At 37.4% G+C, this 17854-nt stretch overlaps 1 protein-coding gene across 1 annotated transcript in view; it reads left to right on the plus strand.

The window, feature by feature from the left end:
• The window catches only part of LOC140244723 (dedicator of cytokinesis protein 9-like), a 205058-nt gene that overhangs the window by 67805 nt on the left and 119399 nt on the right, over positions 1–17854 (plus strand). Inside the window, exons 2-5 of the mRNA XM_072324337.1 lie at positions 1065–1181; positions 11243–11332; positions 11850–11932; positions 13045–13207. Of these exons, the coding sequence (XP_072180438.1) occupies positions 1065–1181; positions 11243–11332; positions 11850–11932; positions 13045–13207 (453 nt within the window). The remainder of the gene's footprint in view (positions 1–1064; positions 1182–11242; positions 11333–11849; positions 11933–13044; positions 13208–17854) is intronic.

Raw genomic sequence — 17854 nt, forward strand, 5'->3', positions numbered from 1 at the left:
CTGCCGTACTGTCATCATCCAGGGACGTCAACGAAGCACTGCTGCGTGCATGCGCTTCCAATTCTACACCTCGTACCTCAACCCTGCACCTACCCATCTCATACACACGTGCAGTGTACTAGTATGCAGCTGAAAAAAAAAAAAAAAAAAATGGGTACTGGAAGCGCACGTAGTAGCAAGGCCTGTACACGTGTATGAGGATACAAATTGCCGCGCGCCTCCAGCTCACCAGCTCCTGGCCGCCTCTTTGGCCGGCGCGACGTTCGACAAGCCATACCATAGTCTTGAATATTCATTAGCACAGTAGCCAATAACAGAGGCCGTCTCATGAAAACTGCCCCGTGTACAGAGTGAATGGCTAAAAAAGTGTGTCAGAAAGAGTGTGTCAGATAAAGTGGGTCAGGAAATGGCGTAACCCGTCGGCGTGTGTGTGCAAACAGTGCTGGGCCACTGCGGTGTTTGTCTACACAAGTGCGTTGGCCCGATATGGGTTAAGACATCAAATGTTTGAGAGAAATTGGAACTATAGCAGTCTGTTGCCTAGATCGTTATACACTGATAATGATACTGATACTGATAATGCCTTCACATGTGAGTACTGTTGTAGTGTGTTGTGGTTGGTGTGGAAATCATGACATTAAAAGTGGGAGGATGATGATACTGCCATTTTGTCATGTTTGTACAACTTTTCACTCTGTGTTTATTTAGTCCATCCTGGTAGATGTACATGAAAAGTCTGAGTGTATTCAGTTGAACAGATGTTATTATGCTGTTTTAACCCATTGAGGATGGACTGATTTTGTTATCTAACACACATTTCCCATAGACACCTGCCTGAGTATTCTCGGGGACTTCTCCTCAAATGGGTTAAGGAGCCTTTAGGTTGGTTAACATGCAATCTGACATTCCATTTGATTTTCTTTTTACCAAGTTCCAGGAAGGAAGTAAAGTTTATATTGCTTTATAGATATTCCACGTGTTTCCCAGATAACATGATCTCGTTTTCATCCTCACAATTTTGACTTTGTATTTCTTGTTTGCTTCTGTCTCTCACCCCATCACAGGAGAAGCTAGAAATCATTGAGCCTGTGGCTTATGAAAACTTCCTGACACAAAAACGCTCACAACTCAGCAATGACCCACTTCGACTGATGCTCCTCTTTCCCCTTGACGATGTAACAGTGAGTAACCTGTGGTACCTGTGGTATCTGTGGTCTGTGCTGATAGGAGAGTGAGGTTCTAGGTGTGATGAGGTGACTGAGGTATTTGTTACAATGTCTATAATGTCATTTTTTACACAGGAGGGTGAGAAGAACAGTGTCCATTTGTTGAACCTCCTTCTTATGTCTTTCATAGCCTACATGTATGTGTAAAGTGATAACAAAATCCAAGATTTTAACCAAAGCCAAAAATAGAAATACTTTGTAGCACATGTAGTGTAGTACATGTATACAGGACTCTTAAGGCCTAGAAGTGAACCAAACGTGAGTTTTTGTAGACACCCTGGGTCTGGGAACCAAATGTGATGGGTTTCTATTGGCAGTGGTTCCATAGTGATGATGGTGATGATGATGATGATGACGACGATGACGACGATGACGACGATGACGATGATAATGATGAAACAGCATATTGTAAACAGTATATATAGCAACATGTCTGTAGAAACATTCAAAGGCACACGACTCCCACAATGTGTCACACATCATTCCCAAAGTTACTTGAAAAGATGTAGGAGCCTAGGTCTTCAGGAGTGAACCAAACATGATGGGTTCCTGTAGACAGTGGGTCTGGGAGCAACCTAATGATATCTTCCTGTAGACAGTGGGTCTAGGAGAGAACCAACTGTGATGGAGTTCATATGAAGAGATGATAAAGAGAGCAATGATTTACAAGAGCCTTCTATAGGAGGGGGGGGGGGGGGAATCAACACTGGTCTCCAGGACAGAAAATTCTATTCATCAGTGCAAAAGTTGTGGTCAGAGCTGTGTTAAAACCTCAGGTACTAGCTGACTTAGGAATTGGCAGAGTTGAGATAGGGACTGCAAACACCTCTCTTGCTATAATGTCCCTGCCTGACATGTCAGAAGGTACAACTGTCAGGACACTTGTAAAGCCATGGCCCTGGCTAAGTTGAGGTTGGGAGAAAAGACAGCTCCCTTGTTATACCAGGTCCCTGACTTACTTGAGGTAGGGAAGAAAGACAGCTCTCTTTTTAAACTAAGACCCTAGCAAACAGCTTCCAGTCAGCCTTGTTTACCTTGACTCATTCTGTTTGCAGACTGAAAGGATAGGATGTTGACGGTGCATGCTTGCCTCATGTCTGGCTGCAACTGTGTGTGTTCAGCAGTTATATTTATTTCTCTCTATATATATATACCGGTGTATATATATATTTTTTTTTAGAGTTTTGCAAGAATTGGTAGTGTACATAGATCCGTGCCTAAAGATGATTTTCATTTTGCACTGTAAATAAACAAGGGAGATTGTTTTTTTTTTTTTATATTGTTTTACTTCTTCCATTGTGGATATGAAGTTATGATGTGCTGGTTATGTTGTGAGGTGCAGGTCTTTTTATTCAACTTTCCAATTAATATAATTTGATGTCATTCTGACTCTTAAAAATGTTATGATGCAGTGATTTGGAACTGCGAGAACTGTAATTCAGGATTCGTCATACACACAATTTGCTGCGCATGCTATTGTAATAATTATACCCCCGCCGCACATAGTGCGAAGGGGGTATATAGGAATCACCGTGATGTTGGTCGGGCGGGCGGTCGGTCGGTCGGTCTGTTGCAAAATCTTGCATCGCGAACTCCTCCTACAGTTTTGAAGCAATTTAAATGAAACTTAGGGTAAATGATGATATTAAGGTATAGATGTGCAAGACATGTTTTTTGTATTTGTCGGACAATGCGTTGCCATGATAACCATAATTTTACCAAAATCTTGTGGATTGAATAACTTCCATAGTATTTAAGCAATCAATTTCAAAATTGGTATCTATGATGATCTATAGGTGTAGTTATGCAAGTCACTCTTTGTGTTTGTACTTGACAAAGCGTTGCCATGGTAACCGCATGTTTTCTTCAAAATCTTGTCGAGTGAACAACTTCCACAGTTTTGAAGCAATTGAAATCAAATTTGGTAGGCATTATGGCCTTGAGGCATAGATGTGGAACACAAATTTTGTGTTTGTCGGACAAAGCATTGCCATGGTAACCATAATTTTACCAAAACCATGTGGATTGAATAACTTCCACATCATTCAAGCAATTAAGGTCAAATTTAGTATGTATGATGATCGGGACGTGTAGTTATGCAAGACACCAATGTGTTAATATAAGAAAAATGTGTTGCCATGGTAACCACTCATTTTTTTATCAAATTGAACCATTTAATCTATGAAGGTGAAATTTGGTGTGTATGATGCTCTTTAAGTGTAGTTTTGCAAAATGTCCTTTGTATTTGTATCGGACAATGCGTTGTCATGGTAACTGCATTTTAAAAAAAATCCTGTGTAGTGAACTTCTACAGTTTTCAAGCAATTGAAACCAAATTTGGTAGGCATTATGGCCCTGAGGTATAGATGTGGAACACATAATTTTTGTGTTTGTCACACAAACCATTGCCATGGTAACCACAATTTTACCAAAACCTTGCAGATCGAATAGCTTTTCCCTCATTCAAGCAATTAAAGTCAAATTTAGTATGTATCATGATCTAGAAGTGTAGTTTTGCAAGACACCAATGTGTTAGTTTAAGGAAAATGTGTTTGCATGGTAACCACTCATTTTTGTATCAAAATAAACCATTCAAGCTATGAAGGTCAAATTTGGTGTGTATGATGGTCTTAAAGTGTAGTGATGCTGGGGGAAAGCATGTTTCCATTTGCTGTAAGTTTTATACTCAGTGTCAACTCTGTAATTGTACAGTAAACTAAAATTATTCTGTTTCCAATTCGACAAGTGCACAAACTTGGTATTAACGTCATTGCCCTCATGACATCACATACTATAAAGCAACACTAGGGGCGGGGGTATTGATCACCTTCAGTGATAATTCTAGTTAGTCCATACACTATATACCTGTAACTTGCAGATAGTAAATAGATACATTGTGTGTTCCATCTACTTGAAAATCCTACACGTGTAGATATTCAATATGTTTGGGCCATATTGTGTGTGAATTGTAGGTTCCCTACTCTTTTCTGTGCTGTGTGCGAGACAGGAATAATTTCCTCCCTTCCCAGAGAACTAGGCCACCCATTGCCGGTATTAACCTGAAAACATGTCCAGTGAAATGTCAGTGTCATTCCAAAGGTGAGGGGATGAATGAGAGGGATTCAGATTCCTGATATTGCTCCATGGTTCACCTGACAATGTGATTCATCAGGGCTGTGTGTTGTAATCAATTTGTCTGCTTGTTGTCTCCTATTCCAACTGGGCAGGTGCTACCTGCCATGTTATAGTGTAAGAAGATAGGAAAACAGCCCCCATAACATGTCCAGGAACATTGAAAAGCAAATAGATTAATGTTATTTGCACTTCAGTGATGATGATGGTGGTGATGATGATGGTGATGATGGTGATGATGATGATGATGGTGATGATAATGATGATGATGATCCACAGCATGTGTATAGCGCCTTATATCTGTTACAGTGCCATAAACTAATCTATGTTGGATGATTTTCCTCTGTTAATCAAAGAACAGTGCACCCAAAAGACGAGAGTAACATTTATCCTGATATACTGAAACAGCATAAGATAATATCTATGCAATCTGGAACACAGATTGACATAAGCATTAGACTGAATTGATGCCTTGGTCATCTGCGTGATAATGCTCATTTATTTTGTGCATCTGGTGTGGCTAAATAATTCAAATCTTTGGAAGTCATGTTTAAAATGTTTTCACATCATGTGGAGTTGTAAGATAAAGGACTGTGATATCAAGAGAATTTGAAGCTAATCAAGTTGGAACATTTAAAAAAAAACATAGAGAAGAATTTATTTGCAAGATCACAATTCAAAAGTCACATTAGAAGTTTGATAGTACAGCTGTAGTTCACTTGTAAGGCAAGGCTTGACACTAATGGTGGCCCGGTGGCCCAGGGCCACCAAAAATGAAAGTCGCGCCACCAAATTTCAAAAAAGGGCAAATTTTTGAAAAGTATGTCAACAAATTCGTAACTTTTTGCGCCAGAACCTTCAAAAGGACATAAAAGTAACTTTGTCTTTAGTGTTTTGAGAAATAGAAATATGTTCTTCTAGCTTCTTAATTATTTGCATGTAATCTGATGTCATTTATTTATGTTTAGCTGTTGCAACTCATGGCCTGTCAATGAATATTTATACTTAGTCTTCACCATTCAGCAGTTAAATTTATTAAGAGGATGGATGAAAAGGACTGAATGAGTGCCTGAGAGTGAGTGTTGTGAGTTTGTTGAGGTTTATTTATGAGTAGATATGTAAAACTTCCAGTTCTTACTATGATAAAACTTAAATATTTGACTCCTTTAAAAAAAAAAGGACTTGTAATGTTTTGTTTTGTTTTTTTTTTTTGAGGGGGGTTTCGGGCCACCAAATTTTTCTCTCAGGCCACCAGAAATTTGAAATTGATTATTTTGGTGGCCCCAACGGGCCACACAAAAAAAGTTAGTGTGGAGCCCTGTAAGGGTAATTGTGTGAATGACTAAAGGTTAATGAACGAGGCTAATAATTTGAAAGGTCAAATTTACTTCATAAACAGAATAAAATCAAACAAACGATTTGGTAAAAACTTTGTCAAAGTCAAGTGCAGAAAAGAAAGCTATTATATTTTTCAGTGTTGACCTGTTTAAAGAAATATGACAATATCAGTTCTCACCTCATACAAATTGTATGACAATTACATGTAGATGACCATGTCACCTGACAATGCTGATGGTTTTGTCCATAAAAGTGTCCAACAATAATGAATTTTGGTAAATACAAGTGTAATTCATCAATTAAAACACAAAAATTCGTAACTGTCATTATTTCTGTGTTAAAATGACAGTGGTACAATAATTGAATACAAACATGCAAGATATTTCTATTGATGATTATGATATGATTTCAGACATGGTGATGAAGATTTATGTGCACTCAGCAAGGGAATGAATTACAAGTTTGTATGAGGCAGTGATATCATCATTTCATCAAAATATGCATGACATTTATCTACCATTTTGTTTAAAGGGACTGTACAGTACTGGTTGAGGTGGGGATTCATGTTTTAAACATTCCTAAGTGAGATAATGAGAAACCTCTTATGAAATATGAAAGAGCATGTAATTTTAAGAAGGATTCAACGTTTATTTGATGAAAATTGGTTTTCAAATGGCTGAGATATCCAAAAAAGTTATAATAATAAAAAGCGACAGGCCACGACTTTTATTAGGATATCTTTGTTCCACCTTGTTTTTGGATATCTCAGCCATTTCAAAACCGATTTTCTTCATATAAACTTTTGATACCCCTTAGAATTGCATGCTCTTTGACATCTCATAGAGTGGTTTCTGAATATCTCGCAAAACGTTAAAAGCTAAATCCTCACCTCAACCAGAACTGTACACACCCTTTAATTTCAAGAAGGAATTAACATTTAAGCATGCACTGAAGGAGTTCAGATTCTCTGTAAAGTCAGTTCAGATAAATTCAAGTGATGTGATTGGAGCAAAAGCTGCATCTATTACAGTATTAGTAACCATTCCTCAACCTTCAGTGGTTCTGTCTTATGACTGTTCCTACACATATTTAACCAGTGATCTGCGAGAGAAATTGGCAGAGTTCAGAATGCACTGTAGATATATGATGGATGCACCATACCCGGGTTTGTGTGTTCAACACTGTGATGGACATTATGAATGGATGGGTGGATGCATAAATGGGTAGGAAATAAGATTCTGGGATGCCTGGAGGATGAGGCGTGTTTGAGGGGAGTTGAGGCTAGCAGTGATGAGCACATCAGGGTTAAAGTCAAAGGACCAGTCATAATCGATCCAGAATTCACTCTAACCCTTCACGATTTGTACTTTATGTTTGTGATATGTATACTTCAAGAATCTCATCCTCTGAATGACATGAGGATATATTGCACTGTAGTGTGTGATGATACATGAAATGTTACAATGGTGAAATTTGGCGTGCATTATTGTCTCAAAGAAAGCAAAATATTGCTAATGCTATTCCATTAGATTTCCTTCTATGGTACCCGTTTGGCACATTTTACAGATATTCATCTCTGTTATAAGTTTACTGAACCAAACTTTGCCACTAAAGCAGATGTAAAGATATTTTCTTTTAATTCATGCGCTATACAGGGACATACTGTACGAGCTGAAATTTCCGCGTACAGATATTTTCGCGAATTGCTACTTGGAGGACATTTTCACGTGTTGTTAATTTCGCGGTTGCGAGGGTCTCGTGCGTTTTTGTTTTCGCACGTTGTTATTTTCGCGTGTTGTTATTTTTGCGGTTCAAAGGCGATTCGCGAAATTCGCGAAAATAAAACCACCGCGAAAATTTCAGCTCGTACAGTATCCAGTTGGAGCTAGTCAATGATATTCAGCTGTGAGCAAGTAATGTTCTGTGTGATGTACAGTTTGTTATATAGGCCTTTGAGTATAATAATGGAGGATTTTACCCATCAAGTCCTAGAAGCTACATTCAGTGGCTTGTTAATATGATATTTTACAATTCATTGTTAATGTTCCTCAAGAAATTTTCTTTTTCACGTAAGCCTGGTCCATATAAGATTGTTTGTTTGTTGCAGAATGTCGAAAAGTCTCTCTATTGAAAAACAACAAAACCCAAAACATAAAGTATTACTGACTCTTAAACCAGAAATACATTTTATAAAAGATGAAGGTTTTCTTTCTGATTTTTGTGCAGAATTAAGAACTTTATCCAGTTCCACCTGATTTTTATCCTAGTGCTAAAAGATATGCAGTGGAATTAAGAGATGCCAGTTTGATGATGACATGATAATTTCTTCAGCAGGGTTCCTCAAGGACTCGACCTTATTAGGACAACGTATTCATTTGGGACAAAGACCTTATTCACAGCCTTCCCAATTAAATGTTCGTCCCTGTGCTTGTTGTTAGTGTCTGCTCACGAGAACATTCATAACTGAGCAAGTAAGATATGCTTTGTGTGCTACCAAAAATATTTTGAGAATTTATTTACTCTTTAATGAGTATGCAACAAGAACTTGCCACTGAGGTACAATTTGTAGCATACTGAAATGTTAACAAGAACTTTTAGGGAAATAGTAATGTAGTGATTAATATTAAAGCATAATGTCATTATTTTAAATAATGTGGATACAGACAATCACCTTTTAAAAAAGCTTTTCCTTTTGAAATATCTTCAAACTTTCATGGCCTCTTTAATAATTGTATATCACAACATGCTTGTGGCTCAGTTTTGTGGCAAGGCATGAAACTATGGTGTACTCTGGATGATATCATGAGATATTCAGCCATAAAGGTAGCACTGTACAATGTGTTATGAATCTCGTGCAGTTTTCAGTGCACAGTTTTTACATGCTAGTTGTAATACCCTATGGATAGCAAATTTTAATATTGAGACTGAACACACCCCTACCGACATCCTCTGTAATGATAATCCAATTTAGCATGAAATAGTCATGGTTTATCTCATACCCGCAGCCAAGACTGATTTTTTTTTATCCCTTTGAATGTGTATGTGTGTGTACAGTGTTGCTGTTGTGCATGCATGTCAGTGTGATAGTTTACTTGCATTTTAGAGTTCTTGATAGCTGAATGTATTTGTATACTGTACTTCCTGCAAAATATTGCAGAGTATTAGAATAATATTTAGTGAAATATTACACATGCATAGAAGAGTGCAGTTCTAGCTCTTTTTCAGCAATAATAAAGCTCTATGATACACAACTCGAATGGGGGCTGGGCTTGTTCATGAGGTGATCTCAAAACTTGGTACAGTGTATGCAGGCATAAATCCTTAATTAAGGAATATTGCAAGATATCATTAAAACTGTTTACTGTGGTTGAATTGCAGTAGAAATACATGATAAGTATGAATGCACACATTGTTTGGTGTGAGGATGTCGGAAGTGGAGTGATCTGTCAATGTATTCAGACAGGGAGGATTGTGGATTTGTGTATTGACTGTGATTCAACAAATACCGACAAGGCCACAGTGAATCTAACGCTAGCTAATGAGAATAATTCAAAGATAATGACCTGCATGGATAATAAATGTGATCCCAAACCCAGAGAGTCTTTAGCAAGTCTGATCAGGGCACTGCAGGCGTCCTTTGTCTCATTAATTACATGCTGAAAATTCAATGCAGACAGACACACTAAGCTATGTACAATAAGTGCAGGCTCATCAGCCGTGTGTGGCCTGACTTTCAGGCTGTATTTCTATTGAGTTGCCTGTCTGGTCTGCTAGTTCATAAAATAATGTTTTTATGTGTCTGTTATTGTAGTCAGGCACAAAAAACAAACAAACAAAAAAGCAAAAAAACACCACTAATATAGGAGGTAGAATATCAGTTATTTTTATATTGATTTTGCTTACAATGCTTCATTGTTTGTTGTGGTTTTTCTGAATAGCATTCGTTTATGTTATGGTTTCACCAAAAATGTATTTTTTTTAAATAAATGACTTCTGAAGTTTTCAGTAAAAATCTCAAAGATTAGTAAATTTGATCATCAATACCAAGACAAGAAGATGCCATCTAGACTTTGGTGTCACAAGAGATTGATATCACATAGCTTCTCAGTCTTTTCTCGGTCTTTTCTTGTATGTAGGTGTACGAGTGTAACCAATCAACAGAATTGTAATGTCATATCATGCAAATGCCTACCCCCCCCCCCCCCAATAGAGGAATGCTTTAAAGGTTCAATACAATTATGGTACTTCCATCTCATTTATTTCCTTCACTATCCAGTATCACTGACCACTGGATATCACAAATTCACAAAGTGTGCCATTTATCTGTAGACTTTTGCCAATAATCAAATAAATAGTACCCTCCCTGTAAGAATTGGTGAATATTTGCCATGCATCTCAGACCAGTCTACTTGGGAGCAGAAGATATTGGTTGCTATCCAATCCAATTCACTGTCTCAGTCTGATGTATTGTGGGATATGAGAAGCTCCTCTTTCAATTTCCCCAAAGACGCAAGCAGTTGGTAGTAGTCTTGATTTCAGATATCTCTTTTGCTCTGTGCTAAGGTGATTACACTTAAACTGAACTATGTACTTTATTTCAGCCTGTAAATATGTGCTTCTAATTGCATACAATTCAGAGAAGTATTTGAGTTTAGCACAACACATTTGTGTTAGAAGTTAAATGTTGCTAAATCCTACAAGCCTTTAATGTACAATAGACTCACTGCCAAAGGACTTGTATGAGACAAACTACATAGAGATGTATATTGAAGCTCTACTGTCGATGTTTCTTATAATTGGTTTTCTTCCAGGTGATAGATTTGATATACTTTTGTATTGCATCTCTCTTTCTTTGTAGATAAGATTCAGTGACATTTCTGGCCATGAATTTGTATAGAGAGAGAAGAATAAGTTCTGACTGTGCACACAGCGATGGAATGCAGAATTATTCTTCATCAAGAGTTAGATGATCATTGAGAGAAATCATCAGTCATATTAGTTACCAGGATTAGTACATGAATTGTTTATGTGATTAGTTCATATTATGATGCACCATGCCGTACCCCCGAGGTACCATCATACCCTGGGTCATGGTGTTGTGTACTTGCCATCTCGTGTTCATAAGATCTACAGAACACAATACCATCGTGGCATCCAAATCTTAGCAGTGATCTCAATGCCAATCCAGCCCTGATATGACTTTTTTTTTAACTGTAATAACCAAATGATGATAATACTTCAATATCATTTCATTGAACAAACTCGTCTAATGATGATTTTAATATTTTGTCTTCTGTGCATGTGTAAGGCATAGTTTGCTGTCGTTGTGAAGCTGAGATCACTGGTGTAGTATGCGATGAGCACTGATGTTGTGATATCATTGCACTGTTGCACCCATTGTTGCAACAAAATTTTCTTTCACCCGTTGTTGTTGTTGTTTTTTTTTAATACAATAAATGGTGTGTTTCTGTGTATGTATGATTAGTGTTATTTATCTGTGTGTAATTCATTTGACAATGAGTTTGTACACTCTTGCCCCATGACAGGAATCTTCCATCCCCCGTTCTCTAAGAACCACCTGCTCTACAGTACCAGACTCCGCCCTGCAGGAAGCTACTTCTGTCTTTGTCAAGGAGGTAAGCAATGAGGACTCCTTCTAGATCATCCTCTTATGAAATGAACATTGGAGTTATGTAAGAAAGATATTATTCAGAGGGGAGAAGGTTCAGGTGCGAGTTTCTTCACTTTGTCTCCTTCTACAAATTAAATTTGTTAAGATCGCAACTGCTGATCTGTAAATTAACAAACATGTCGGGAAAAAAGGAACCAGTGGGACTCGAACCTGTCATCTACTGTTTTCGGGGCAGCGACACTACCACCAGGCTGTCCCTGGTTGCCGGCAGTGACACGATGAACATGGAACAAATACCCAAGCTCCGAAATTGCGACATTGTTATGTTAAGTAGTCCAAGGCGGACAAGGCATATTAAATATACTATTTTAGTAGGATGTGATAAGCTCTGAAATGTCTCTTCAGACAACCATTTTTTTTTTGTATCATATTTTGTAATCTCAGTTTATTGTCATGTTCTCTCTGAGCAGGAGGATGACATTGCATACATTTAATGAAATGTGACTTTTTCTCCCATCCAGTGTATAAACATCTACACTAAGGAGTGGAGAGTTGTCAACAACAAGTATGCAGCTTACGCTGGAAGCTACCATGACCTTCCCAAGTAAGCCTTGTCCTTCCTCTCATCATCTTGGTCATTTCAACATGATAGTTTATAGAGTGGCCTGTAGGAGTGACTAATATTTCATTGAATACATGCAAAGAGAAGGCTGATGTGTCATAATGTGCTTCAACCCAGGAATCATTGTTTCAACATTGGAAATGATAGAGCATATCAGATCCAAACAAGGGCAAATTTTTGGCCCTGAGCATCAATGTAGAGCATAATGTTTCTTTTATCAAGAACAATGTAGATTTATTAAGTGAAGAAAGAAGAAGGTATGATATCCCTAAGATTAAGTATAGGTTCTAAAGAGTGAATGAAGCCTTTCTTTGAAGCAGTGCCAGATGTGGCACAATTTTGTGATTGTGTGAGTGTAAGCTAGACCCCGTTTACAGTGCGGGGCTGGGCCGAGCCGCGGCCGAGCCCAGCCTCGATTGTGGGGGCTGAGCCCTGCAATTTTGTCCGTTTACACTGCTGGGCTCAGCCGCGTTTTTAATTCAAACCTTTCAATATTTTGTTGTAGTAGCGCTCTGCTTGTAAACAAACGCAATTTGGTATAGTCTGGTTTTCAGATCCTTTGCCAACTGGATTCCGTGGCGACAAAGTCGCCGTTCGGGCAAAGGCCTTTGCCAAAGGAAAAATCCTTTGCAGGACAAAACCTCCTTGAACTACAATGTATACTAGTTTTCGACGTTGAGGGGGTTAATATCCTGAATAACAAAATAGTACGGGCAAAGGATTTGGAAGCCAGACTAACATTGGCCGCGCATTTGGCCCAGTTTGCGTTTACACTGAGAAAAGGCCGAGACCACCTCCAGAGTGTGGCCACATGCGCGGCCGCATTTGGCCTTTTGCGCGTTTACACTGAAATGAAGGCGGGCTCGGCCACGGCCGAGCCTCGCACTGTAAATGGGGTCCTAGTCTCTGTTGATCTTAAGGAATGCAGTGGTACATATAAAAATTATGCATGTTTGTTTTATATGACATACACATTCACATCAATTGGTAACTCGAGCATTCCTGTCTAAAATTGTAATGCACTGTAAGGTCAAACTGAGACAATTAACTTTATTCAAGTGTTCACATTGTCAATCTTCAATCTTTGCCAATAGCTATCGTATTCCAGACAAGCTTGTGAAGCATGACTATGAGGTGGATGAAACAGATGAGAACAAAGAAGATGATTCCCTACTGTCTCCTTCAGGGAGCATCTTCAAGCAGGGATACCTCTACAAGACTCCCTTTGGTAGCAAGGGAGACATCCAGTTTATGAGGGTAAGTTTGGAGATGATCCCTGACTGTTTGCCCCCTAATGTGCTTATATCCTTACAAGGTATAAGCCAGTTTTCCACTCAATTGTGATTAAACTGTTGTAGACTGACATTGAACTGTGTTGGCACACACGACTGAAAGTTTGTGCTGGAAATGTTTTGTCAGAAAGTACCAAATGTCTTAGCCATTTTCATAGTCAGTAGACATACACTTTGACTGTGCAAATGCAAAGTGCTGCATGGCCAGAAAGGTATAGATATATATATATATATATATAAATTATTTCATGTATTACCTGTCCACATATAATTGCTGAAATGCAGAAAGTTAGGTTTAAGAAGTGTGTAAGTTTTTTTTTTTTGTATACAATAACCCACTGCTTTTGTTTGTGGAACACCTCTTTTAAAGGTACACCCTTATATATATATATATATATATATATATATATATATATATATATATATATATATATATATATATATATATATATATACATATATATATATATATATATATATATATATATATATATATATATACATACATAAATATATATATATATATATATATATATATATATATTTACTTACTTATTTATTGCCAAGATATGATGGTCATTTTTTGTCTTTTTTTTATAGAGGTCAATATGTTTGGCATGAAACTGGTGTAGTGCTTGAAAATTGAGCACAGATTCATAATCAAGAAAGCCTGTGGGTACAACCAGTAAGAGTTTTCAAGCAAAATATATGTAATACCCAGAAATCATGTCACCAGCCCTTATAGAATTTATTTCCTAATGGGTAAAACACACAAACAAAAACAGATAATGTGAAAAATTTATTTCAACAATTGCCTTTATTGTAAGCTTCACTGAGTTTGCTTTCTAATGAATTATGAAAACTTCCAATGCAAAATGGCTGAAACATTAATTTTGAGTAACTTCAGACTCGGGCCTACCCTGCTGAATTATCCATACCACTTGACCAACAAATGTGTATGTTTGAAGGCAAAAAGTGCAAGTAACCCTGCATTTTTTTCCCAGTGAGTGATCACTCCACCCCTTCCCTCTGCAGTTGTGTGGCTATGATGAAAGTGATATAGTCTCTCGGGATATTACTACTTGATATTTTCATTCTGTATGAATTTTGCAGCATTGCTTGATACACCACATTGAGCAGTACTCACACTTGCTTGCAAAATGCGTTTTATATAATGACCTCTTTGTTTAATCTCTGTGTGTGTGTTCTTATTCTTCTAACGCTGTTTTTGTGTCTGTTTTTGTTTTCTACATTGTGCTCAGCTTGCTATTCCTGACCCTATACTAATAATGTGTGTTCTTTTTTACCACTGTGTAAGCCCCTGTATGTAAAGCAGAGCCTCAGTTAATTTCTATAAAAATGTACAACACTACATTCCACTTTACTTCAATGATGCGTGGTCACATTGCAAACAACCAATTTGATGGAGATTATGTTCCAGGATACTAGTCCATCATCTACATGAAGTACAATGTACCTTTCAATTTAACTTTGAGTATCTGGTACCATTGTCCTGTGTTTCAGTCATAGCACCCTCTCTGCCCATGACAATGTAGGTAAAGGGAGTGAGGCAATTGCCATGTACAGTGTAGACATGTCCTTCCATGTCACTTAGTCTGAAATATGATTTTTTAATCGACAAGCCAATTTCTGGAGGTTATTGCACTTGTATAATTGTATAAAAGGCAATATGGTGTTGGGGGGGGGGGGTAAAAAGGCCATGCAGTGTTGAGGTAAACAGACTAGTAATCTTAAAGTAGGCTCCAAGCTAGTGCCTCGTCTGTGCCTTAATGTCAATGTATGCACAGCCAATTTTATCCTGCACTCAGAGTGCCTTCTCAAACTGTTAAACTGTATATTAAATCAATCTTCACCATTGACAGACATCTTGAACACATCAGAATCAGTGTGACAACAGTGATGTGTTCAGACATTAGCTATTTGATTCTGTGCTACGTATGATATTTCCATGACAAGTAAAATTGAAGCTACTTGACAATTCATACAGATGGCAGAGTAGATACTGAGAGTTGTACCAGGATGATCTATAGATATTGAGGAGTCTGTACAACATACTGCAGTACTTGAGTATGTAAGAGCAGTTTCATAGAGGAGCAAAACTAATTTGTTAACATGTTTAGAAACATGTCTTGAACTATTTGAGCTGTTTCAGAGTACAGGGTATCTGAAAACAAAATATTTCTTCATTCCTCATTTCTCAGATTATATGAGCCCAGTCATGGCTAGTTTCCATATCAAGTTTGGCTTGATTCAGAATTAACCTTTTGATGGCAAAATGTGTTTGACTTGTACAGCACGTATGGAAAGGCAGAGCATAGCTTGAGCTGGTATTCACTTCCATGATAAACCAAATACAATGACCAGAGTGTGTGAATATAGTGTATGTTGGAACATAGGCCTACTCTTTAGTGAAAGTGTTTTGAGAGCTGCATTTTTTTATTAGAAACACGGCTGTTTTGTGCAATATTGATGGAGGATTAGCTGGAAATGTCAGAACAGTCCATAATTATTTGCAAGACTAGAAATGTGTTTCATAAATAATAACAAACACAATTTGGGAGTTTTGTTGTCATCCAAAAAAAAAAAAAACAACTAGAACACTAATTACATATATTCTGGGCCTTTCTCCCTTACACACTGTTTCTTAACTTAAAGAAACTCATGCTTTGAAGACCTACATGTATCTAATGTAAATATTGAGCACTAAGTAGGAAAGCCTGATGCAGGTTGGATTTATGGAATATCATGACTATGAATCATTTTTCCTTCAAGAATTCTGCCGTCTACCCTCCGAAGCAGGTCAATGATAATTCATCTCTGATGCCAGCTGTTAGTTTTCCCTTTTCCAAGGTATGATGTGCAGGGCAGGGGCCCTCATTGGCCACCCACACCTGTTAGTCAAACAATTTTAATTTGAAGCAGCAACATGCTAAACTCGCACTCTTCACACAGCATGCAGCATTAGGGCACTTATTAATACTTCACCTTGATATTATTGCATTGTGTCATCTGTATGGTTTCTTTTTTCTTTGTTTACTTTTATAAATTACTTTTATTTGCTTAGTGTCTAAACAAATAATAATTGCAAGTAACACTTCACAAAGCAGTGCGCATTCACTGTACCATATCATTATGCAAGCAGAAATACTGACCAAAAGTACATGCCATGAAGTAAACTTTAAAGGGGATGGCTAGTAACTGATCAGTGGGAATCATGGAAATGTTGGGGGATGATTGTTCCCATTCTTGTGGGATTCATTTAAGAGTACATTATATATCTATTGTTGTGTGAAAATTATTTGCTTCAGAATGGTCTCATATCCAAGTAATGTGCAGTTTAATGTTTCCAGCTCGGGGCATTAAACTGCACATTACTTGAATATGAGACCGTTCTGAAGCAAATGATTTTCACACAACAATAGATATATAATGTACTCTTAAATGAATCCCAGAAGAATGGGAACAATCATCCCCCAGCACTCCCACTGATCAGTTACTAGCCATCCCCTTTAAGTGTTGAAATCAACAAAAGTTTACTCTTGCAGCATGATGTTAATTGAATTGATTGTAGTGTAGACCTAGGAGTCAGTATGCTAATCTGTTAATATATGACACAAGCAAATACAAAAAATTGATTTGGCATGCCGTGAGCCAGGGTACCGTCATACCCTGGCGTATGGTGTAGTGTAGCACCATCTCATGTTCATAAGATGTAAAGGTTTTAAACATTGCTTTTATGACAGCCAAATTTTAGAAATGACAAGTTTATGATCCCATGCCAATTGTGATGACATGTTCAACTTGAATGCAATAATAATGATATCAGTACTTTTTGATAATCATTGAGGGAATAATAAGGAAAAAGTTAGGCCCACTCATTCAATCTGTGCAAGAAGTGGTAGGTAATTTCCGATCATGTCACACAATATTGATTATAATGTCACAAAAGCTTGTCAGAGTTACAGGGGTTTTAAAAGAAATGCAAAGGGCATGTACACTCTTTGACTATAGCATTTCTGTAATTGATGGAAGAAATTGGCACTTAAAATTCTACAGTGTATTTTTGAGAATAAAAAGAATTTGATTCCCTTTAGATTGGGAGACCCTAGAACCATAATTACAGGGGAATTCACAGAGTTTTTGTACATTTGTGCTGCAAAATATTTTCATAAAGCACTGAAAATTGCATTCACCCATTTGGAGATAACCCACAGTACAGTGCATAAAAAAGAAAAGAAAATACTTGTAATAATTGAATAAAATGGCTGATTTTCTGCATGTATTGGGTACCACAATGTAGCAAAAATGGGATCATTTGTGTAAGTGTGGCATAAGTGTAACAGTGAGCGATGGATTGATGATAATTATGTTAATAATTATGTCATTGCATGGTGTTTTAGAATGCTGAGGGACTGTACATTGCACTCTGACATCTGCATGGGACTTGTAGGTCAGCATACTATAAAAATTAAAATTATAGTGGTGTTGAAATTTTTATGCATTTCACGCAACCAGAAACTGGCACAAAAAGAAAAGCATGCGAATATTTTTGCATGTCTGTAGTTGATATCTTGATTCTGAATTAGAAATG

Source organism: Diadema setosum, chromosome 21 (assembly GCF_964275005.1).
Source record: "Diadema setosum chromosome 21, eeDiaSeto1, whole genome shotgun sequence".
In the NCBI taxonomy this organism is placed as follows: Eukaryota; Metazoa; Echinodermata; class Echinoidea; order Diadematoida; family Diadematidae; genus Diadema; species Diadema setosum.